We start from the raw sequence: 23,114 nt of genomic DNA, 5'->3' as shown, positions 1-23,114 counted from the left end.
TCATCCAGAAGGCGAGGTCAGTACAGGTGCATCCAAGCAGGGACCGAGAGACTGAAAAACAGCTTCTATCTCAAGGCCATCAGACTGTTAAACAGCCACCACTAACATTTAGCGGCCGCTGCCAACAAACTGACTCAGCTCCAGCCACCTTAAAAATGGGAATTGATGGAAATTATGTAAAAATGTACCACCAGCCACTTTAAACAATGCCACTTAATATAATATAATGTTTACATACCCTACATTACACATCTCTTATGTATATGTATATACTGTACTCTATATCATCTACTGCATCTTGCCATCTTATGTAATACATGGACCACTAGCCACTTTAAACTATACCACTTTATGTTTACATACCCTACAGTACTCATCTCATAGGTATATACCGTACTCTATACCATCTACTGCATCTTGCCTATGCCGTCTGTACCATCACTCATTCATATATCTTTATGTACATATTCTTTATCCCTTTACACTTGCGTGTATAAGGTAGTAGTTGTGGAATTGTTAGGTTAGATTACTTGTTGTTATTACTGCATTGTCGGAACTAGAAGCACAAGCATTTCGCTACACTCGCATTAACATCTGCTAACCATGTGTATGTGACTAATAAATTTGATTTGATTTGTACAAAAGCTAAATAAAACACCCCAAATGTAATGAAAATCATCAAAATGTATTGTGTGTGTTCAGATGCCCTGTGTGGACAAAGTCCTGGAACCTTATGACAATCAGATTAAATGAACTACATTTTTCAGAGAGGAAACTTGTAAATCCGTCCAATTCGACCGGAACACAGCAGGAGGGTTAAAATTATACACCAAAGTTATACCAAATTGAAGTAGAACGGTTGGATGACTGAAAACTAAGGACAACATTGCATCATGATACAGAACGGGGAAAATCTAGCTTTAACATTTTAATCTACACCCTGGAGAGTGATGCAGCTATGCAGGCTGTGGAGATTTCCGGTGTACATTATTAGTGGATGGCGTTCCGCTCTCATCTCGCCACGGTCCTCCGCTAGCCGTAGCCAAATATTTATCGAAGGTCGACTCCTGTCCTGGCTCCAGAGGAAGAGGCTGACTCAATGACTGAGAGCCATACCGAAATGTAAGCTGTCAACCGTGTTTACTTATTTGTTATGTTGTATTTATGATTGCATGAACATGTATTACGCAGCTTTTTGTAAAAGGGAGTGAATAGCTCGCGTAGGGCGGCCTAGGTCGGGGGCTAGAAGAATCGGAGACCATCGATGGGGCCTCGACGTTTCCATTTTTTATTCTGAAATAGCTAGCTAGGTAGCTAGCCATCTGGTTAGTCTTTTCTCAGGCAGGCAGTAACGTTAGCTAACAACAGCTGTGTTGCTCGTTGCCGGCGACGTTATAGGCCTAGATATTAGCTAGGTAATGCAATCTGATTTCGAGGAAATCTTTTGAGATTAGAAATCTGCTTTTGCAAACCGACTAGCCATTGCTAACCCACGTAACTTGCTTAGCGCTAGCTAATGCTATGTATCTAATAAATATGTGGCTGCGTACCAATTATTATCCAGCTAGCTAACGTTAGTTTATCATCTTGCACCCAGTTATAATTTGGCATCATTTTAATAGGTCACTTGTATAGCTGCATTATGTACTGCACTTTTAAATGGGAGAAAATGTAGCTCGGTGTCATTTTAGTAACTGGACCTTGTCTCAGCATCTCTAGTTAGCTATACAGGTAACTGTTGTAGTGATGTTGTTGCTATTCGAAGAAGGATGATGTTGTACATATGTAAAAATAACTCAAAACAAACCACCAACAATCTGCCGCAATCTCCTCTCATCTCGCCTTTATGTAGTTACATATGGTAACACCAGATAATGTGATTTAACTCAACAACAAAAAATACCATTATAATGGTAGTTACAGGTGTGGGTATACAAAAGTCAGATTTATCAACTAACCTGGCGATACTATCAAATGAAATTGTATTTGTCACATGCGCCGAATACAACAGGTGTAGATCTTACCGTGAAATGTTTACTTATAAGCACTTAAGCACTCGACAATGCAGTTAAAGAAATAGAATTAAGAAAATATTTTCTAAATAAATAAAAGAATAAAAAGCAACACTAAGATTGCGTGACAATAACGTGGCTCTGGATAAGAGCGTCTGCTAAATGACTTAAATGTAATGTAAATGCTATATGCAGGGGGTACTGGTACCGAGTCAATGTGCAGGGTACCGGTTAGTCGAGGTAATTTGTACATGTAGGTAGGGGTAAAGTGACTATGCATAGATAATAAAGAGTGAGTAGCAGCAGTGTACATGTAGGTAGGGGTGAGGTGACTATGCATAGATAATAAAGAGTGAGTAGCAGCTGTATTAAAACAATGTAAATAAACTATGTAAATAGTCAGGGTGGCCATTTGATTAATTGTTCAGCAGTCTTATGGCTTGGGGGTAGAAGCTGTTAAGGAGCCTTTTGGACCTGGACTTGGTGCCCCGGTACCGCTTGCCCTGCGGTAGCAGAGAGAACAGTCTATGACTTGGGTGACTGTCGACGTCGATTCGTGGTAACAGGAAGGACCATGTCCGTTTGAATCTAGAAAATGCTCCATTGTTAAAATAAATACTTTTTTTGGCTCCTTGAAGTAATCCAACAATGTGTACACACGCCATGTTGTCTTTTTAAAATCTTCTCTCGTTGATTGAGACAGGTGGTGTCGCATGTCATGATGACAAACACCTGTCTCGATCAATGAGAGAAGACTTGAAATAGACAACATGGCGGCGTACACATTGTTGGATTACTTCATGTAGAAAAACGATTTATTTTAATAACGGAGCATTATCTAAATTTAAACGGGCCCCCTGCACCTGGACACAAACATTTACTACTAATGGAGGACGAAGGTGGTAACGCCAATATCAGTTTAGTTAAAATCTCTGGTGACGTTTTGTATAGACACCTGTAACTACCAGTGTAATGATCACATTTTTTAGGGGGTTGAATCACATTATCTGGTTTTAAAAGCTGTTAGCCTATGTCCATCTCGAAATGTATAAAATCCTAAAACACAGTAGAATGCCAGTTGTTTTGAGAGTATTAATACCATTGATTTGGTAATACCATTGATTTGGTAATACCATTGATTTGGTAATACCATTGATTTGGTAATACCATTGATTTGGTAATACCATTGATTTGGTAATACCATAAATTTGGTAATACCATAAATTTGGTAATACCATTGATTTGGTAATACCATAGATTTGGTAATACCATAGATTTGGTAATACCATAGATTTGGTAATACCATAGATTTGGTAATACCATAGATTTGGTAATACCATTGATTTGGTAATACCATTGATTTGGTAATACCATAGATTTGGTAATACCATAGATTTGCAGTTAAAAACAATGCACATGGGCTCCCGAGTGGCGCAGCGGTCTGAGGCACTGCATCTCAGCGCTAGAGGCGTCACTACAGACACCCTGGTTCGATTCTAGGCTGTATCACAACCGGCCGTGATTCAGAGTCCCATAGGGCTGCGACCAATTGGCCCAGCGTCGTACTGGATTGGCCGGTGTAGGCTTTCATTGTCAATAAGAATTTGTTCTTAACTGACTTTCATAGGTAAATAAAAGGTTAAATAAAGAAAACATACATGGATCCATTGCATAAAATATGTATCGGCTACATTTGCATCATGTTCATATACCCCCTCTGTCTTTCCCTCTGTAGGGTTTCTGCCCTTCTACTAGTGGACGACCAGAGGTGTATCACCTATTGATAACAGACGTTGTTAAGAGCCGGTAGAAAACATCCCTGTTGGACATCGCCAGCCCGACCAAAACCTGCCTCCATACTCTTGGGCCTCCCCTCACACAGTCAAAACTGCATCAATACGTGCGAAGCAGCAGGATGACTGAGGCGTGGCAGCAGCAGCACGCAGTGGCCCCCCCACCCACCGTGGTGCATAACCTCCCCCCGGGCTCCGACAGCGCTCTGGGCTGTGCCGTGTACGGGATCGTCCTCCAGCCGGATGTGGCCTCCCTCCAGCAGCAGCCCCAGCACGGCCAGCAGCATGCCGTACCCGCCCAGCAGCCTTCCCTACAGGTAGGGGGCGAGGGAGGGCACAAGTGCGGGGCCTGCGGCCATGACATATCCCACCTAGCTAATCCACATGAGCACCAGTGTATGGGGACCGGGGATCGGTCGTTCCAGTGTACCCAGTGTATGAAGATCTTCTGCCAGGCCACTGATCTGCTGGAGCATCAGTGTGTACAGGTGGAGCAGAAGCCGTTTGTGTGTGGCGTGTGTAAGATGGGTTTCTCTTTGCTCACCTCGCTGGCACAGCACCACAACGCCCACAACAACGGCAACAACCCCATGAAGTGTTCCATCTGTGAGAAGACCTACCGCCCGGGCTCTGGCAACAACACCCCCACCTCCTCCGCTGCCAACCCGTCCACCGGCGAGGCCTCCAGTGGCGGGGCAGCGTGCGGAGCCTCCGCCCCTACGGCGTTTGAGGCTTCGGGACCAGACAGGCCCTACAAGTGCTCAGTGTGCCACAAGGGCTTTCGGCATCTGTCTGAGCTGTCGCGACACGAGCGGGTGCACACGGGAGAAAAGCCCTACAAGTGTGACACCTGTGACAAGAGCTTCAGCCAGTCCTCTCACCTGGCCCACCACCAGCGCACCCACAGCTCAGAGCGGCCCTACAAGTGTGCTGTCTGTGAAAAATGCTTCAAGCACCGCTCACACCTCGTGCGCCACATGTACGCCCACTCCGGCGAGCACCTGTTTAAGTGCAATTTGTGCGAGATGCACTTCAAGGAGTCGTCAGAGCTCCTGCACCACCAGTGCCAGCCCACAGTGACCTTGGACAGGCCGTTCCGCTGCGGCTCGTGTGGGAAGGGCTTCAAGCGGCCTTCGGATCTGCGGCAGCACGAACGCACGCACTCAGAGGAACGTCCGTTCCAGTGCGAGGAGTGCCAGATGAGCTTCAAGCAGCAGTACGCCCTCGTTCGTCACCGCCGCACTCACAAGAACCCAGCCGACCGGCCTTTTAAGTGTAACCTATGTGACAAGGGTTTCCTGCAGCCCTCCCACCTGCTGTACCACCAGCACGTCCATGGCATGGAGAGCCTGTTCAAGTGTGCTTCCTGCCAGAAAGGCTTCAGCCAATCCGGTGAACTGCTCCGGCACAAATGCACCGGCTCAGGGTCGGCGTCTGGCTCCGTGACCGCGGCCAGGCCGGCGGTGGAGAAGCCCTACAAGTGTGACGTGTGTGGCAAAGGCTACAAGAAGAAGTCGACGCTCCAGCGCCACCAGAACTCCAGCTGTCAGGAGAAGCCGCTGAAGTGCTCCCTGTGCAACCGACGCTTCCTGTCGCCGTCTGAGTTCGTGACGCACCGCTGCGACCCGTCCCGGGAGAAGCCCCTGAAGTGCCCCGACTGCGAAAAGCGCTTCAAGTATTCCTCGGAGCTGCAACGTCACCGCCGCGTTCACACCGGAGAGAAGCCGTACAAGTGCTCCAGCTGCGACAAGAGCTTCAAACAGCGGGAACACCTGGTGAAGCACCAGGCGGTGCACTCGCGGGAAGCCCAGTTTAAGTGCGTGTGGTGCGGGGAGCGTTTTGTGAACCTGGGAGCCCTCCAGGAGCACACGGTCCAGCACACTGCAGAAGGAGGTGGTTATCCTGCAGCCCCATGTATACAGTGAGCAGGTCTGCTGCTGTTGAGCGTCTGTACAGTGTGAACACACACGGTGACATGGAACGTTGCCCGCCAGGCATACAGCAACACTCTTCCTGACACCTTATTTGTATATAACCACACATTCATTATTTACATTTATTTACACACCCACATAACCCCCCCCCCCCCCCCCCCCTTGCATAAACAATGGTAAAACTCTGCTTAATCCTAACCATGAAGTTATTATTGACACCTTCTTCCTCGCACCAAGGTAATCATGACCATGTTCTGCCCTTCATTAGTCACTTCCAACTACCCATCACCCAGATCAACTGAAAACAGTACATCAACTACCCATGACCCAGATCAACTGAAAACAGTACATCAACTACCCATGACCCAGATCAACTGAAAACAGTACATCAACCACCCATGACCCAGATCAACTGTGGTCACCTTGTTGGATGCAGGAAAAATGCAACTTGAAAAGGATGTTCGAATCTGAAAAGTCATTGGAAATGTATTCATGTTTGTAACATCAAATACTTAAGAGTTGCTATTTTTTTTTTTTAAATGGTGAGAAATTAAATGTTTAAGGAAATTGTTGGGAGGGAGAGTCTTATTCTCTGACTCCTTTATGGTCATATAATTTCTTTGCTGTGGTTTGGTTCAAGTTTTAGCCACACTACGCGTTGAACTCCCCCTTAACCCTCTGGTTGGCTGTTAGTAATACCCAATAAGCCCCACCCCTCAGACTTAAATATACGTTTCTGCATGAGTATATTTAAGCAATATGGCCCGAGGGGTTGTGGTATATGGCCAATATACCACGGCTAAGGGCTGTTCTTATGCATGATGCGATGCGGAGCCCTTAGCTGTGATATATTGCCCATATACCACAACCCCCTTGAGGTGCCTTTTATAAACTGGTTATCAATGTAATTAGAGCAGTTCAAATACATGTTTTGTTATACCTGTAGTATACCACGGCTGTCAGCCAATCAGCATTCAGGGTTCGAACCACCCAGTTTATAATTGTGAAATACGTTTATATTTAGCATCACTGTTGTACTGTAGTAGCTTAGGTTTGCTTAAAAAATGAAAAAAAAATGTGACAAGTTATATCTTGTGTCCTCTTTGTAAATCTGTGGTAGATAAACTGTGGCATCTCTGTACTATAATGAACAGCAACTACTGTAGTATGTGTCAATGGGAATATTTCCCCACATTCTGGACTACTTTGGCTCCCTATGTCATAGAAAGAAACACATACCATATCTCTCTGTCAACGTGGGGGGCTCCCGAGTGGCCACTGCATCTCAGTGCTAGAGGCGTCGCTACAGACCCTGGTCCGATTCCAGGCTGTATCACAACCGGCCATGATTGAGAGTCCCATAGGGGGCGGCGCACAATTGACCCAGCATCGTCCGCGTTTGGCCGGAGTAGGCCGTCATTTGTAAATAAGAATTTGTTCTTAACTGACTTGCCTAGTTAAATAAAATGTACACAGGGAATGATGCTCACACAACCTCTGAATCCTATATGTACTGTTTGTACATAAATATTACATTCTAACATGTTAACAAACTTGGTGGTAGAAGTTAAATGTGTTGAAGAACTGATTCTGCTACCTGCTTTTCTACCCAGTTGAGATTGTTTGTGTTGTATTTAAGCAAAAGAGGTGTGGAGGACATACTCCGGTCCAGTGGCTTTGTCCTCCGACAGGTGGCATCACTCCTACACAACGCTCGTCCCTCAACCGACAGAGCAGACAGTTAGTCGTAAAGACAACGGCCCAGTGGCTTTGTCCTCCGACAGGTGGCATCCCTCCTACACAACTCTCGTCCCTCAACCGACAGAGCAGACAGTTGGTCATAAGACAACGGCCCAGTGGTTTTGTTTAAACCAGTAATGTCTACATCTGGATTTCAAAGTGTTATCGCTTCACCTAGCAGTTATCATGTGATTAAAAACCCCCAATCAATCTCTTTATCATGACTTCCATTTGGACACGTTGGCCTCGGTTTGTGCCTACGAGGTCTTCATGTAAACCCAGCCAAGTTAGAGTCCCAATTGCACAAATTGTTCCTCAGTTGCCCCTGAAATAGCTGTGCAAGGACTTTTATGTTAGTAAGTCTAAATGTTGAGGTGGAGAAGAAGGAATAAAAAGTATGTGATTATGTATGCAAGTTTATACATTATGTTTTTTTTTATATTGTTTTATGATAGTGTATTTAAAAAAAAAAACTAGAAAAAAATAACATATGCTCACAATGTGTATTTGGAATGAGGATATGAAACTGAAAGGTTAGGAGTGAGAATGTCATGTGGTGGATTCATCCTAAATGGCACCCTATTCCCTATGTAGTATACCAGGGCCTCGGGTCAAAAGTAATGCACGCTATAGTGAATAGGGTGCAACTTGGGAAGAAGTTGATGTTTGAACTGGGTGGGATGATGAGGTAGTCAAGCACTTGTGTCTGCAGTTAGGCTATGAGCGTGTTTGACATTGCAGCCATTTTTTTTTTTTTAAAGGTGTGACTGACTAATCTACAAATCACCTTGAATCATAATTAACTAGTCAAATGTTAGTTGCAGGTCCGGTCACAATTTCCCCACGATGCATCACGGTTTAGATGCGCTCGACAGGCCTAAGCCTTCTGCATGCCAATGCTGGTCAAATATGTCCTGGTCTGTGCTTCTGCCTCTGCTGCCCTCAATCTTTGTCAACTGGGAGATATAGATGATGACATCAGTCTGTGTGGCTTAATCTGTGTAGGCTACATTCAATCTTGAATGATATGTACAGTATATCATGTTCATATACACACTGCACTAACAAAATAAACGAATCTTACAATATTATTGTTTTACAGTATTTGTGTCTGCTTAAATACACTGGACAGTAACTTACCACACACTCGAGAGGGCCAAAGTACTACTAGTCCTCTTAACAGGAAGTTCTTGACAAAAAACAGGAAATTGTCTCATACATAAACACAATACGTCAATGCACATGGAAGTGTTGTCCACAAGGTGCACATTTTTTTATTATTAGGTACCGAGGTGGAATTACAACACACCTAACCTGAAAGGAAACTACATGTGAATATTGAGAGTGATCAGGTGACTATTTTGGTACGTATTTCAGGCTTTCACTAGATATTTGCCAGAAGGGTGATATACATTTACTTAGTCAAATAATTTATAGTTATGTTTCAATAAAGCAATTGCTAGGTTAGAAATTTGTGATATATCTTCAAACGAAACCCGCTACAAAATAACCCCGGTCGGTTAGAATGCGGCCAGTAACGGCGACAGTAGTGATCTTTGGGCCGCTACATAGACGACTCCAATAGTGGCTACAGTGTTGCGTTTGGAGGGGTCACTGGCGATTACTTCCGGGTGATGTTTTTGTTGCAACGGAGTCGCAGCAGCTACGACTTGAACGACGGAGTCTTCTTAGAATGAATATTTAGCTAAACCCATTAGCCAGACTCAAAAACATATTCAGCGGTTTCAAGTGTAATATTCTCAGGCATTTTCCTCGAACTTTGCGCCCTGGAGAGGGTGCCACCGCAAGCCCAAAATGCATGTCGCTGGACTTCCTACCCGAGTGCGCTGCTAGCTAGCTAACAGTAGCAGGCTAGCTAACGACAATCATTTCTACAGTAACGTACATGTAGCGAGACGGATTTCACGTCTTTTCTAAACCAACTGACCATTGTTAACTTATTATCGCCACTCAAGCTTGCTGTTTGATATTGTACTTATGTTGGCTTATCGTATTCGTTTACGTTAGTATTGTGATGAACACGGGGGCCCAACTTAGCTGGTTAGCATCTAGGCTAACTAGCTAACTTATCTTGCTTATACCAGAGGGGTCTGTCAAATTCAATTAGCTTGCCCAGCTCTCGGCCTCGTAAATTGCTTTTTAAACCATTTCTCGATTTGAGTTACTAGCTAACTGTCCGATATTGAATCCTTATTGCCAGTTGTGTTAGTCTACCTCATCCTCTTTCCCCTTTCTCCTGCCGCCTCCCTGAAACTGGCGGTCCACCATAGCATCTTGCCAAACAGGCTGTTCAGGTGCATCAGGCACTCGCTCATCGTAGCTTTGACAATCCGCACAGCAAGTGCTGCCGACTGCGGTCACCAACTACGGACGAAAGTAGCCCAAACCAATGTTAAGCCATCTTACACGGAGTTAACTAAATCTAGGGTCCCCGAAAGTCGGTGCCCTGCCTTCCAATTTCGCGCCAAGAAGAGTAGTATTGTTGTGGAAGGTGAGCCCCATCAGCACCGGGCGTCCAAGCTCGCGATGCCCCCTCCTACGGTCAGCAGTAAAGCTCGGGTCTACACCGATGTCAACACGCAGAAGACCAGGGACTACTGGGACTACGATGCACACGTGCCAAGCTGGAGGTAAAGAAGGATGCAGCTATTCTACTAACTGTTAGTTACTAGGGTTCTCTAATTCTGAAGAGTTGTGTGTGCACGCTTTCATTCCAAGCCTACAGGGTTTGATCAAACGTCTGTTTATCACTCAGTTGCTCTTCAGGACAGGAGTTAGGAGAACCCTGTTGTAAAATGTGTATTATCCCCTCTAGATAATCCTGTCTGATAATAACCTTCCTGCATGCATGTACTCCTACCATTTCCCGCCGCTGGTCTCTTCTCACGATTCTCTTGTTCTTCTCTCTGCAGTAATCAGGACAACTACCAGTTGGTGCGTAAGCTTGGCCGAGGGAAATACAGCGAGGTGTTTGAAGCCGTCAACGTCAGCAACAATGAGAAAGTGGTGGTTAAAATCCTCAAGGTGAGCTGCTGTCATTTTATGTGTTTTTGAATGTTTTTCCGTAGGTGTATACAATGAAGGTAATGGGCTCCTCAACCTAGGCATGTGGTCCCTGCTTAAAACAGTTGGCCTTCTATTGGCTTCAGTTGAACAGGGTCATGTTCATTAGTGCACACACCCAATGGAGTGTGTAGAGTTAAGTTTCACCCCGTTTTTGGGTCCAATTGTTTTCCGTTTGGTTCTAGGAGAATACAACGTTGTCTGGTTGAGGCTTTGAGGGTCTTTTTGTTGTGTTAAGTCTGGAAAGGATTGATCTCTTGTTTCAGCCTGTCAAGAAGAAGAAGATCAAGCGAGAGATTAAAATCCTAGAGAACCTGCGTGGTGGAACCAACATCATCCGCCTGGTGGACACAGTGAAGGATCCTGTGGTATGTCTCTCTAGTAGAAATATATAATCTCTAGAAGGGGCTTAGAGCTTCTAGCAATCACAAATTCACTGGTAAACTCGCAATGGCTGCCAGTCTTCCCATAATGACATCAATGACTTGGCCTGTTCTATAGATTCCATTTATGTGGTCTCGCTAGTCAGCCCCAGTACTCCATTCTATAGATTATATTTCTGTGGTCTCTTTGGTCAGCTCCAGTACTCCATTCTATAGATTCCATTTATGTGGTCTCGCTAGTCAGCCCCAGTACTCCATTCTATAGATTATATTTCTGTGGTCTCTTTGGTCAACCCCAGTACTCCATTCTATAGATTATATTTCTGTGGTCTCTCTGGTCAGTCCCAGTACTCCATTGGGTGCATGTTTATTTGCATTTAGGGGTGTGACCTCCCCTCCACGAAAAGGGAATTAATGAGCCCACACCGTCACAGTGAGGGGCTGACTAACAGATTTACATTTCAGTTATTTAGCAGACTCTAATCCAGAGCCAATCACAGTTAGTGCATTCATCTTAGCTAGGTAAGACAACCACCTATCACAGTCATAGTAAGTCAAACTTTTTCTCAAAGCCCACTATCAGCAAAGTTAAACTCTAGCATGAGAGAACCCCCTGATGAAGGCTATTTGGACAATGTTGGTGATAAATCCACAAGCAAGGAGTGAGATGAGTGTGAGACTGTTTTCATTGTAATGTCTCTACCATCAGTTTATTTGGCTTTAGTGGTGTGCTGCTCTGCTGTTGTTGAAATGTGTGATTCCATGTCCTCAACAATAGAACTTTCTCTCTGCCGTCTTCTTTATTCTTTAATAATCAAGGATGAATTCTCCCATCTTGTCTCTCTGCAGTCTAGAACGCCGGCACTTGTCTTTGAGTGCATCAATAACACAGATTTTAAGGTACTGATGTTTGGTGAATATCATGCATTCATGTGAAACTACTACAAAAAAAATAATGTAAAGTTACTGATCTCTCTCTCTAAGGTAATTGTCTGTTTGAAAAGTTAACAGACATGAAAATATACTGCTATCATATAACATACATTTTAATCTGTAAACATTTTTGAATGTACAGTGCATTCAAAGTATTCAGACCCCTTGACTTTTTCCACATTTTGTTACAGCATTTTTCTAAAATTGATTTAATTTGAAGAAAAAAATACAATGTGAACACAGTATCCCATAATGACAAAGCAAAAACAAATGTTTTGAATTTTTTATAAAAAAAAAAAAAAAAACTAGCACATTTACATAAGTATTCAGACCCTTTACTCAGTACTTTGTTGAAGCACATTTGGCAGCGATTACAGCCTTGAGTCTTCTTGGGTATGATGCTACAAGCTTGGCACACCTGTATTAGTGGAGTTTCTCCCATTCTTCTCTGCAGATCTTCTCTAGCTTTGTCAGGTTGGATGGGAGGCGTTGCTGCACAGCTATTTTCAGGTCTTAACAGAGACGTTCGATCAGGTTCAAGTCTGGGCTCTGGCTGGGCCACTCAAGGACATTGAGACTTGTCCTGAAGCCACTCCTGCGTTGTCTTGGCTGTGTGCTTTGAGTTGTTGTCCTGTTGGAAGGTGAACTTTTGCCCCAGGCTGAGGTCCTCAGTGCTCTGGAGCAGGTTTTCATCAAGGATCTCTCTGTACTTTGCTCTGTTCAGCTTTCCCTCGATCCTGACTAGTCTTCCAGTCGCTGCTGCTTAAAAACATCCCCACAGCATGATGCTGCCACCACCATTCCTCGCTGTAGGGATGGTGCAAGGTTTCCTCCAGATGTGACGCTTGGCATTCAGGCCAATCGGTTAAATATTGGTTTCATCTTTAGGTGCCTTTTGGCAAACTGTCATGTGCCTTTTACTGGGGAGTGGCTTCTGTCTGGCCACTCTACTGTAAAGGCCTGATTGGTGGAGTGCTGCATAGATGGTTGTCCTTCTAGAAGGTTCTCCCGTCACCATAGAGGAACTCTGGAGCTCTGTCAGTGACCATCGGGTTCTTGGTCACCTCTCTAACCAAGCCCCTCCTCCCCCGATTGCTCAGTTTAGCCGGGCGGCCAGCTCTAGGAAGAGTCTTGGTGGTTCCAAATTTTTTCCAATTAAGAATGATGGAGGCCACTGTGTTCTTGGGGACCTTCAATGCTGCAGAAATGTTTTGGTACCATTCCCCAGATCTGTGCCTCGACACCATCCTGTCTCGGAGCTCTACGGACAATTCCTTCGATCTCATGGCTTGGTTTTTGCTCTGACGTGCACTGTTAACTGTGGGATCTTTATAGACAGGTGTGTGCCTTTCCAAATCATGTCCAATCAACTGAATTTACCACAAGTGGACTCAAATCAAGCTGTAGAAACATCTCAAGGATGATCAATGGAAACAGGATGCACCTGAGCTCAATTTTGTGTCTCATAGCCACGGGTCTGATAGCATAGGTTCTGATTTTATTTTAATAAAAAATTTGCAAACATTTTTTTGCTGAATTTTTTTCGTATGTCATTACGGGGGTATTATGTTTAGGTTGAGGACAAGTTTGTTTCTTAAATACATTTTAGAGTCAGGCTGTAACAAAATGTGGAGAAAGTCAAGTGCTATGAATACTTTCCAAATGCACTGTAGTGAACCTTTGTTTCATGTCATTCACAGGAGCTTTACCAGAAGTTAACAGACTTTGATATTCGTTTCTATGTGTACGAGCTTCTCAAGGTAAGGGAAACAGGCAGGTTGCTTGGCTCTGTTGCATCCCACTTCTCAAATCATTTGGCTTCAATTTCTTTCCATTGACATTTTGGGGGGTCAAGAGGGCCTGAAACAAGCCTTCAGATAAAGACTGTGTCGTCTAGACTGTGATGTCCTTTGTGTCGTCTCCTACAGGCTCTGGACTACTGCCATAGCATGGGGATCATGCACAGGGATGTCAAACCACACAACGTCATGATCGACCACCAGATGAGAAAGGTAGCGATACGATCATCTTTATTTAAACAAGTTATTCTCATTGAGATACAATCCAGAGAGTCCTGGGAGAAACATCACTCTCCCTCTGTCAGGGTTGGGGGTTTCTTCATTTCCTGATTTAATCAGGATTTCTGGTTTTACTGACATCCTCTATTCATACATGATGGAAGTTGTCCCGCCCCCAAACAATATTCTCTTTATGTCCTGGTTCTCTACAAGGTTAAAAAATATATATATATTTTATTTTTGTCAGGGAGTCTTACTGAGACCAAGGTTTCTTTTACAGATGATAAACATGGTCATTAAAAAACAAACACATTAATCGGTCATAATGTCCTCAAGCAGCTTCCTGAATTGACCCAGAGACACCAAAACATCACATTTTGAATATTGTTCCACAAATACAGTGAAAAAATAACTAAAAGCTGGTTTACCTGACTCAGTACAGACAGAAGGAATTTCCCAGACTTATCCAGTCATGTCTAGAGGTTAGTAATGATGTTAGGTACAGTGGGAGTTGTTTGTAAAAGGGCTTTATGAATGAAAACACAGCAGCGTATCAACCTACCTGATATCAAGAGACGACCAACCAACTTTACGGTAGAGAATACGGTGATGAGCACTAAAACTAGTCGACCCGCAAAAAAATCAAAGAACATTTTATGTTATGAGTACAACAGGTGTAGACTTTACCGTGATATGCTTACTTTACAAGCACTTTCCCAACAATGCAGAGTTAAAACATTTATTTTTTATTTTTTTTAAGATGAGTAGAATAACAAGAACAAGGCTTCATACAAGGAGTACCGGTTCCAATATACTTATGTAAATTAGATATTTCGGTTTCATTTTCAATACATTTTGAAAAAGTGTCATTCCCCCTCCCCCCCTTCACTTTGTTATTGGCTATGATATGTAGATGAGTGATATAATGTAATTCATGTTGAATTCAGGCTGTAACACAACAACATGTGAAATAAGTCAAGGGAAAGGAATACTTTCTGAAGGCAATGTACATGTAGGTAACTAGGGGGTAACTAGGGGTAAAAGGCAGGATAGATAATACAGTAGCAGTGTGTGGCTACAGGCCAGTGAGTGTGCATAGAGCCAGTGGAAGAATGTAAATGTACATGTATGTAACTAGGTGGTAAGTAGGGGGTAACTAGGGGGTAACTAGGGGTAAAGGCAGGATAGATAATACAGTAGCAGTGTGTGGCTACAGGCCAGTGAGTGTGCATAGAGCCAGTGGAAGAATGTAAATGTACATGTATGTAACTAGGTGGTAAGTAGGGGGTAACTAGGGGGTAACTAGGGGTAAAGGCAGGATAGATCATACAGTAGCAGTGTGTGGCTACAGGCCAGTGAGTGTGCATAGAGCCAGTGGAAGAATGTAAATGTACATGTAGGTAACTAGGGGGTAACTAGGGGTAAAAGGCAGGATAGATAATACAGTAGCAGTGTGTGGCTACAGGCCAGTGAGTGTGCATAGAGCCAGTAGAAGAATGTAAGTGCAAACAAGGGAGTCGATGCAAATAGTCCGGTTAGCCGTTTAACTGTTGAGCACAGGGTTTCCGTTAGCCGGCTTTTGGCCAATTTACATTTTTGTTGTTGTTGAAAAACTGATATAATTGTCACCGGCCAATTGTCCGGTAGAAGAAGAAGATCCCATTTCGAAAGAATACTTTTTTTTTTTGCCTATTAATTGACGGAAATACCAGTCGATGGAAACACATTTAACTAGTCATGCCTATCGGTCTATAGGTTAATTTAGTGGAATTAAATAGGTGAGTGTAGTACAGTATATTCGTTATGCATCTTATCACACCGTACACATACAGAGCCTTTGAGGGGACAGTCTGTCAGACAGCATCTCCAACGGCGACGGGAGGCAGGCTTCTTCATCGTCACCTCACACCACTATGCAGTGAGCTGGAGGCGGTCTTCATCGTCATCTCACACCACTATGCAGTGAGCTGGAGGCGGTCTTCATCGTCATCTCACACCACTATGCAGTGAGCTGGAGGCAGTCTTTATCATCACACCACTATGCAGTGAGCTGGAGGCAGTCTTCACCGTCACCTCACACCACTATGCAGTGAGCTGGAGGCAGTCTTCACCGTCACCTCACACCACTATGCAGTGAGCTGGGGGCAGTCTTCATCACACCACTATGCAGTGAGCTGGAGGCAGTCTTCATCGTCACCTCACACCACTATGCAGTGAGCTGGAGGCAGTCTTCATCGTCACACCACTATGCAGTGAGCTGGAGGCAGTCTTCATCGTCACCTCACACCACTATGCAGTGAGCTGGAGGCAGTCTTCACCGTCACCTCACACCACTATGCAGTGAGCTGGAGGCAGTCTTCACCGTCACCTCACACCACCATGCAGTGAGCTGGAGGCAGTCTTCACCGTCACCTCACACCACTATGCAGTGAGCTGGAGGCGGTCTTCATCGACACCTCACACCACGATGCAGTAAACTGGGGCCAGTCTTCATCGTCACCTCACACCACTATGCAGTGAGCTGGAGGCAGTCTTCATCGTCACCTCACACCACTATGCAGTGAGCTGGAGGCAGTCTTCATCGTCACCTCACACCACTATGCAGTGAGCTGGAGGCAGTCTTCATCGTCACCTCACACCACTATGCAGTGAGCTGGAGGCAGTCTTCATCGTCACCTCACACCACTATGCAGTGAGCTGGAGGCAGTCTTCATCGTCACCTCACACCACTATGCAGTGAGCTGGAGGCAGTCTTCATCGTCACCTCACACCACTATGCAGTGAGCTGGAGGCAGTCTTCATCGTCACCTCACACCACTATGCAGTGAGCTGGAGGCAGTCTTCATCGTCACCTCACACCACTATGCAGTGAGCTGGAGGCAGTCTTCATCGTCACCTCACACCACTATGCAGTGAGCTGGAGGCAGTCTTCATCGTCACCTCACACCACTATGCAGTGAGCTGGAGGCAGTCTTCATCGTCACACCACTATGCAGTGAGCTGGAGGCAGTCTTCATCGTCACCTCACACCACTATGCAGTGAGCTGGAGGCAGTCTTCATCGTCACCTCACACCACTATGCAGTGAGCTGGAGGCAGTCTTCATCGTCACACCACTATGCAGTGAGCTGGGGCCAGTCTTCATCGTCACACCACTATGCAGTGAGCTGGAGGCAGTCTTCATCGTCACCTCACACCACTATGCAGTGAGCTGGAGGCAGTCTTCATCGTCACCTCACACCACTATGCAGTGAGCTGGAGGCAGTCTTCATCGTCACACCACTATGCAGTGAGCTGGGGCCAGTCTTCATCGTCACACCACTATGCAGTGAGCTGGGGCCAGTCTTCATCGTCACACCACTATGCAGTGAGCTGGGGCCAGTCTTCATCGTCACACCACTATGCAGTGAGCTGGAGGCAGTCTTCATCGTCACACCACTATGCAGTGAGCTGGAGGCAGTCTTCATCGTCACCTCACACCACTATGCAGTGAGCTGGAGGCAGTCTTCATCGTCACCTCACACCACTATGCAGTGAGCTGGAGGCAGTCTTCATCGTCACCTCACACCACTATGCAGTGAGCTGGAGGCAGTCTTCATCGTCACACCACTATGCAGTGAGCTGGGGCCAGTCTTCATCGTCACACCACTATGCAGTGAGCTGGAGGCAGTCTTCATCGTCACCTCACACCACTATGCAGTGAGCTGGAGGCAGTCTTCATCGTCACCTCACACCACTATGCAGTGAGCTGGAGGCAGTCTTCATCGTCACACCACTATGCAGTGAGCTGGGGCCAGTCTTCATCGTCACACCACTATGCAGTGAGCTGGGGCCAGTCTTCATCGTCACACCACTATGCAGTGAGCTGGAGGCAGTCTTCATCGTCACCTCACACCACTATGCAGTGAGCTGGAGGCAGTCTTCATCGTCACCTCACACCACTATGCAGTGAGCTGGAGGCAGTCTTCATCGTCACCTCACACCACTATGCAGTGAGCTGGAGGCAGTCTTCATCGTCACCTCACACCACTATGCAGTGAGCTGGAGGCAGTCTTCATCGTCACCTCACACCACTATGCAGTGAGCTGGAGGCAGTCTTCATCGTCACCTCACACCACTATGCAGTGAGCTGGAGGCAGTCTTCATCGTCACACCACTATGCAGTGAGCTGGGGCCAGTCTTCATCGTCACACCACTATGCAGTGAGCTGGAGGCAGTCTTCATCGTCACCTCACACCACTATGCAGTGAGCTGGGGCCAGTCTTCATCGTCACACCACTATGCAGTGAGCTGGGGCCAGTCTTCATCGTCACCTCACACCACTATGCAGTGAGCTGGAGGCAGTGAGCGTTTAGAAAACATTCACTTCATTGTTTGAAACTTGAATGTTTTTTACTACATATGAGGCATGTCTAATCTATAGAATGGAGTACTGGGGCTGACTGGCGAGACCACATAAATATAATCTATAGTATGGAATACTGGAGCTGATCGGAGAGACCATAGAAATATAATCTATAGAATAGTGTACTGGTGCTGACTGGCGAGACCACATAAATGGAATCTATAGTATGGAATACTGGAGCTGATCGGAGAGACCATAGAAATATAATCTATAGTATGGAATACTGGAGCTGATCGGAGAGACCATAGAAATATAATCTATAGAATAGTGTACTGGGGCTGACCGGAGAGACCACGTTTTTTACTACATATGAGGCATGTCTTACCTTGCTTTCAAAGTAGCCTAGTCAATCACACCATTTCCTTGGAGGCTATTGTTTCTTTCGTTGTCCAGTAGCCAAAGGCACAATCCTGGTGGTATTAGCGACCAGTGCTAGTTGTTGATAATCCTGGTCATATTAGCGACCAGTGCTAGTTGTTGATAATCCTGGTCATATTAGCGACCCGTGGTAGTTGTTTATAATCCTGGTCATATTAGCGACCCGTGGTAGTTGTTTATAATCCTGGTCATATTAGCGACCCGTGGTAGTTGTTTATAATCCTGGTCATATTAGCGACCAGTGCTAGTTGTTGATAATCCTGGTCATATTAGCGACCCGTGGTAGTTGTTGATAATCCTGGTGATATTAGCGACCCGTGGTAGTTGTTGACAATCCTGGTGATATTAGCGACCCGTGGTAGTTGTTGATAATCCTGGTGATATTAGCGACCCGTGGTAGTTGTTGACCATCCTGGTGATATTAGCGACCTGTGGTAGTTGTTGACAATCCTGGGGATATTAGCGAGTACATTGTGGTAAATTCCTCAATGCCGTCGGGTGAATCCTGGAACATACTGCATTCCAGTCTGTGGTAGCGAAACAGTCCTGTAGCTGAATTAGTTCTGGACCTGGGGACTGTAAAAAGACCCCTGGTGGCATGTCTGGTGAGGTAGATGTGTGTGTCAGTGCTGTGTGTAAATTGACTATGTAAACAATTTGGAATTTCCAACACATGAATATTTCTTATAAAAACAAGATGTTAGACGCAGTCAGTCTTTATCAAACTCTTAGCCAAGAGAAACTGACATGCATAGTATTTATATTAGCCCTCTGATTACAATGAAGAGCAAGACATGCCGCTCTGTTCTGGACCGGCTGCAGCTTAACTAGGTCTTTCTCTGCAGCACTGGACCACACGACTGGACAATAACCAAGATGAGATCAAACTAGAGCCTGCAGGCTTTGTGTGGTGTCAAAAAAGCAGAGCGTCTCTTTATTACGGACAGACCTTTCCCCATCTTGACAACCTTTTGAATCTATACTGAACAAAAATATCGACGCAACAATTTCAAAGATTTTACTGAGTTAGTTAATATAAGGAAATCAGTCCATTGAAATTAAGTAATTACGCATTAATTTATGGATTTTACATGACTGGGAATACAGATGTGCATCTGTTGGTCACAGATACCTTAAAGGAAACGTAGGGGTGTGGATCAGAAATCCAGTCAGTATCTGGTGTGACCACCATTTGCCTCATGCAGCGTGACACATCTCCTTCACATAGAGTTGATCAGGATGTTGATTGAGGCCAGTGGAATGTTGTCCCACTCCTCTTTAATGGCTGTGCGATGTTGCTGGATATTGGCGGGAACTGGAACACGCGGTCGATCTAGAGCATCCCAAACATGCTGAATGGGTGACATGTCTGAGTATGCAGGCCATGGAAGAACTGGGACATTTTCAGCTTCCAGGAATTGTGTTCAGATCCTTGCGTCATGGGGCTGTGCATTATCATGCTGAAACATGAGGGGATGGCGGCAAATTAATGGCACGACAATGGGCCTCAGGATCTCGTCACGGTATCTCTGTGCATTCAAATTGCCATTGATAAGATGCAATTGTGTTCGTAGCTTATGCCTGCCCATACCATAACCCCACCGCCACTATGGGGCATTCTGTTCACAACGTCGACATCAGCAGACCACACGGCACAATACACGTGGTCTGTGGTTGTGAACCAACACTTTACATGTTGCGTTTAGTGTATATGTCTTATATGGGTTGGAGTTAACCTACAGGAGGGTAGCTCTCCAGGAACAGGGTTGGAGTTAACCTACAGGAGGGTAGCTCTCCAGGAACAGGGTTGGAGTTAACCTACAGGAGGGTAGCTCTCCAGGAACAGGGTTGGAGTTAACCTACAGGAGGGTCTCTCTCCAGGAACAGGGTTGGAGTTAACCTACAGGAGGGTAGCTCTCCAGGAACAGGGTTGGAGTTAACCTACAGGAGGGTAGCTCTCCAGGAACAGGGTTGGAGTTAACCTACAGGAGGGTAGCTCTCCAGGAACAGGGTTGGAGTTAAAACCTACAGGAGGGTAGCTCTCCAGGAACAGGGTTGGAGTTAACCTACAGGAGGGTAGCTCTCCAGGAACATGGTTGGAGTTAACCTACAGGAGGGTAGCTCTCCAGGAACATGGTTGGAGTTAACCTACAGGAGGGTAGCTCTCCAGGAACATGGTTGGAGTTAACCTACAGGAGGGTAGCTCTCCAGGAACAGGGTTGGAGTTAAAACCTACAGGAGGGTAGCTCTCCAGGAACAGGGTTGGAGTTAAAACCTACAGGAGGGTAGCTCTCCAGGAACAGGGTTGGAGTTAACCTACAGGAGGGTAGCTCTCTAGGAACAGGGTTGGAGTAAAACCTACAGGAGGGTAGCTCTCCAGGAACAGGGTTGGAGTTAACCTACAGGAGGGTAGCTCTCCAGGAACAGGGTTGGAGTTAAAACTTACAGGAGGGTAGCTCTCCAGGAACAGGGTTGGAGTTAACCTACAGGAGGGTAGCTCTCCAGGAACAGGGTTGGAGTTAAAACTTACAGGGGGGTAGCTCTCCAGGAACAGGGTTGGAGTTAAAACCTGCAGGAGGGTAGCTCTCCAGGAACAGGGTTGGAGTTAAAACCTACAGGAGGGTAGCTCTCCAGGAACAGGGTTGGAGTTAAAACCTACAGGAGGGTAGCTCTCCAGGAACAGGGTTGGAGTTAAAACCTACAGGAGGGTAGCTCTCCAGGAACAGGGTTGGAGTTAAAACCTACAGGAGGGTAGCTCTCCAGGAACAGGGTTGGAGTTAAAACCTACAGGAGGGTAGCTCTCCAGGAACAGGGTTGGAGTAAAACCTACTGGAGGGTAGCTCTCCAGGAACAGGGTTGGAGTTAACCTACAGGAGGGTAGCTCTCCAGGAACAGGGTTGGAGTTAACCTACAGGAGGGTAGCTCTCCAGGAACAGGGTTGGAGTTAAAACCTACAGGAGGGTAGCTCTCCAGGAACAGGGTTGGAGTAAAACCTACTGGAGGGTTTCTCTCCAGGAACAGGGTTGGAGTGAGAACCTACAGGAGGGTAGCTCTCCAGGAACAGGGTTGGAGTAAAACCTACTGGAGGGTTTCTCTCCAGGAACAGGGTTGGAGTGAGAACCTACAGGAGGGTATCTCTCCAGGAACCAGGTTGGAGTTAAAACCTACAGGAGGGTAGCTCTCCAGGAACAGGGTTGGAGTAAAACCTACTGGAGGGTTTCTCTCCAGGAACAGGGTTGGAGTGAGAACCTACAGGAGGGTATCTCTCCAGGAACCAGGTTGGAGTTAAAACCTACAGGAGGGTAGCTCTCCAGGAACAGGGTTGGAGTTAAAACCTACAGGAGGGTAGCTCTCCAGGAACAGGGTTGGGGTTAAAACCTACAGGAGGGTAGCTCTCCAGGAACAGGGTTGGGGTTAAAACTTACAGGGGGGTAGCTCTCCAGGAACAGGGTTGGAGTTAAAACCTGCAGGAGGGTAGCTCTCCAGGAACAGGGTTGGAGTTAAAACCTACAGGAGGGTAGCTCTCCAGGAACAGGGTTGGAGTTAAAACCTACAGGAGGGTAGCTCTCCAGGAACAGGGTTGGAGTTAAAACCTACAGGAGGGTAGCTCTCCAGGAACAGGGTTGGAGTTAAAACCTACAGGAGGGTAGCTCTCCAGGAACAGGGTTGGAGTTAAAACCTACAGGAGGGTAGCTCTCCAGGAACAGGGTTGGAGTAAAACCTACTGGAGGGTAGCTCTCCAGGAACAGGGTTGGAGTTAACCTACAGGAGGGTAGCTCTCCAGGAACAGGGTTGGAGTTAACCTACAGGAGGGTAGCTCTCCAGGAACAGGGTTGGAGTTAAAACCTACAGGAGAGTAGCTCTCCAGGAACAGGGTTGGAGTAAAACCTACTGGAGGGTTTCTCTCCAGGAACAGGGTTGGAGTGAGAACCTACAGGAGGGTAGCTCTCCAGGAACAGGGTTGGAGTAAAACCTACTGGAGGGTTTCTCTCCAGGAACAGGGTTGGAGTGAGAACCTACAGGAGGGTATCTCTCCAGGAACCAGGTTGGAGTTAAAACCTACAGGAGGGTAGCTCTCTAGGAACAGGGTTGGAGTAAAACCTACTGGAGGGTTTCTCTCCAGGAACAGGGTTGGAGTGAGAACCTACAGGAGGGTATCTCTCCAGGAACCAGGTTGGAGTTAAAACCTACAGGAGGGTAGCTCTCCAGGAACAGGGTTGGAGTAAAACCTACTGGAGGGTTTCTCTCCAGGAACAGGGTTGGAGTGAGAACCTACAGGAGGGTATCTCTCCAGGAACCAGGTTGGAGTTAAAACCTACAGGAGGGTAGCTCTCCAGGAACAGGGTTGGAGTTAAAACCTACAGGAGGGTAGCTCTCCAGGAACAGGGTTGGGGTTAAAACCTACAGGAGGGTAGCTCTCCAGGAACAGGGTTGG

The 23,114-nt window shown here is 46.0% G+C and overlaps 2 protein-coding genes across 2 annotated transcripts in view; both read left to right on the top strand.

Annotated features, from left to right (window-relative positions):
* Positions 1-715: 715 nt before the first annotated feature.
* Positions 716-8,567, top strand: LOC129845872 (zinc finger protein 319-like). The gene is made up of 2 exons (XM_055913794.1): positions 716-1,122; positions 3,748-8,567. Exon 2 carries the CDS (start codon positions 3,928-3,930, stop codon positions 5,728-5,730), a length of 1,803 nt encoding a protein of 600 aa, XP_055769769.1. The 5' UTR covers positions 716-1,122; positions 3,748-3,927; the 3' UTR covers positions 5,731-8,567.
* A 145-nt stretch (positions 8,568-8,712) lies between these two features.
* LOC129845873 (casein kinase II subunit alpha'-like) overlaps positions 8,713-23,114 on the top strand; it is a 28,623-nt gene continuing 14,221 nt past the window's right edge. The window contains exons 1-6 of the mRNA XM_055913796.1: positions 8,713-10,130; positions 10,413-10,524; positions 10,830-10,931; positions 11,796-11,846; positions 13,580-13,639; positions 13,808-13,891. Of these exons, the coding sequence (XP_055769771.1) occupies positions 10,027-10,130; positions 10,413-10,524; positions 10,830-10,931; positions 11,796-11,846; positions 13,580-13,639; positions 13,808-13,891 (513 nt within the window). The 5' untranslated portion in view covers positions 8,713-10,026. The remainder of the gene's footprint in view (positions 10,131-10,412; positions 10,525-10,829; positions 10,932-11,795; positions 11,847-13,579; positions 13,640-13,807; positions 13,892-23,114) is intronic.

This window comes from Salvelinus fontinalis, unplaced genomic scaffold, assembly GCF_029448725.1.
Source record: "Salvelinus fontinalis isolate EN_2023a unplaced genomic scaffold, ASM2944872v1 scaffold_0394, whole genome shotgun sequence".
In the NCBI taxonomy this organism is placed as follows: Eukaryota; Metazoa; Chordata; class Actinopteri; order Salmoniformes; family Salmonidae; genus Salvelinus; species Salvelinus fontinalis.
The sequence above is the reverse complement of the archived record's forward strand: the minus strand, read 5'-3'. Positions and strand labels throughout refer to the sequence as shown.

Excerpts from the sequence above, each read along its gene's own strand:
- LOC129845872 (XM_055913794.1), top strand. The coding sequence starts at position 3,928 with ATGACTGAGGCGTGGCAGCAGCAGCACGCAGTGGCCCCCCCACCCACC.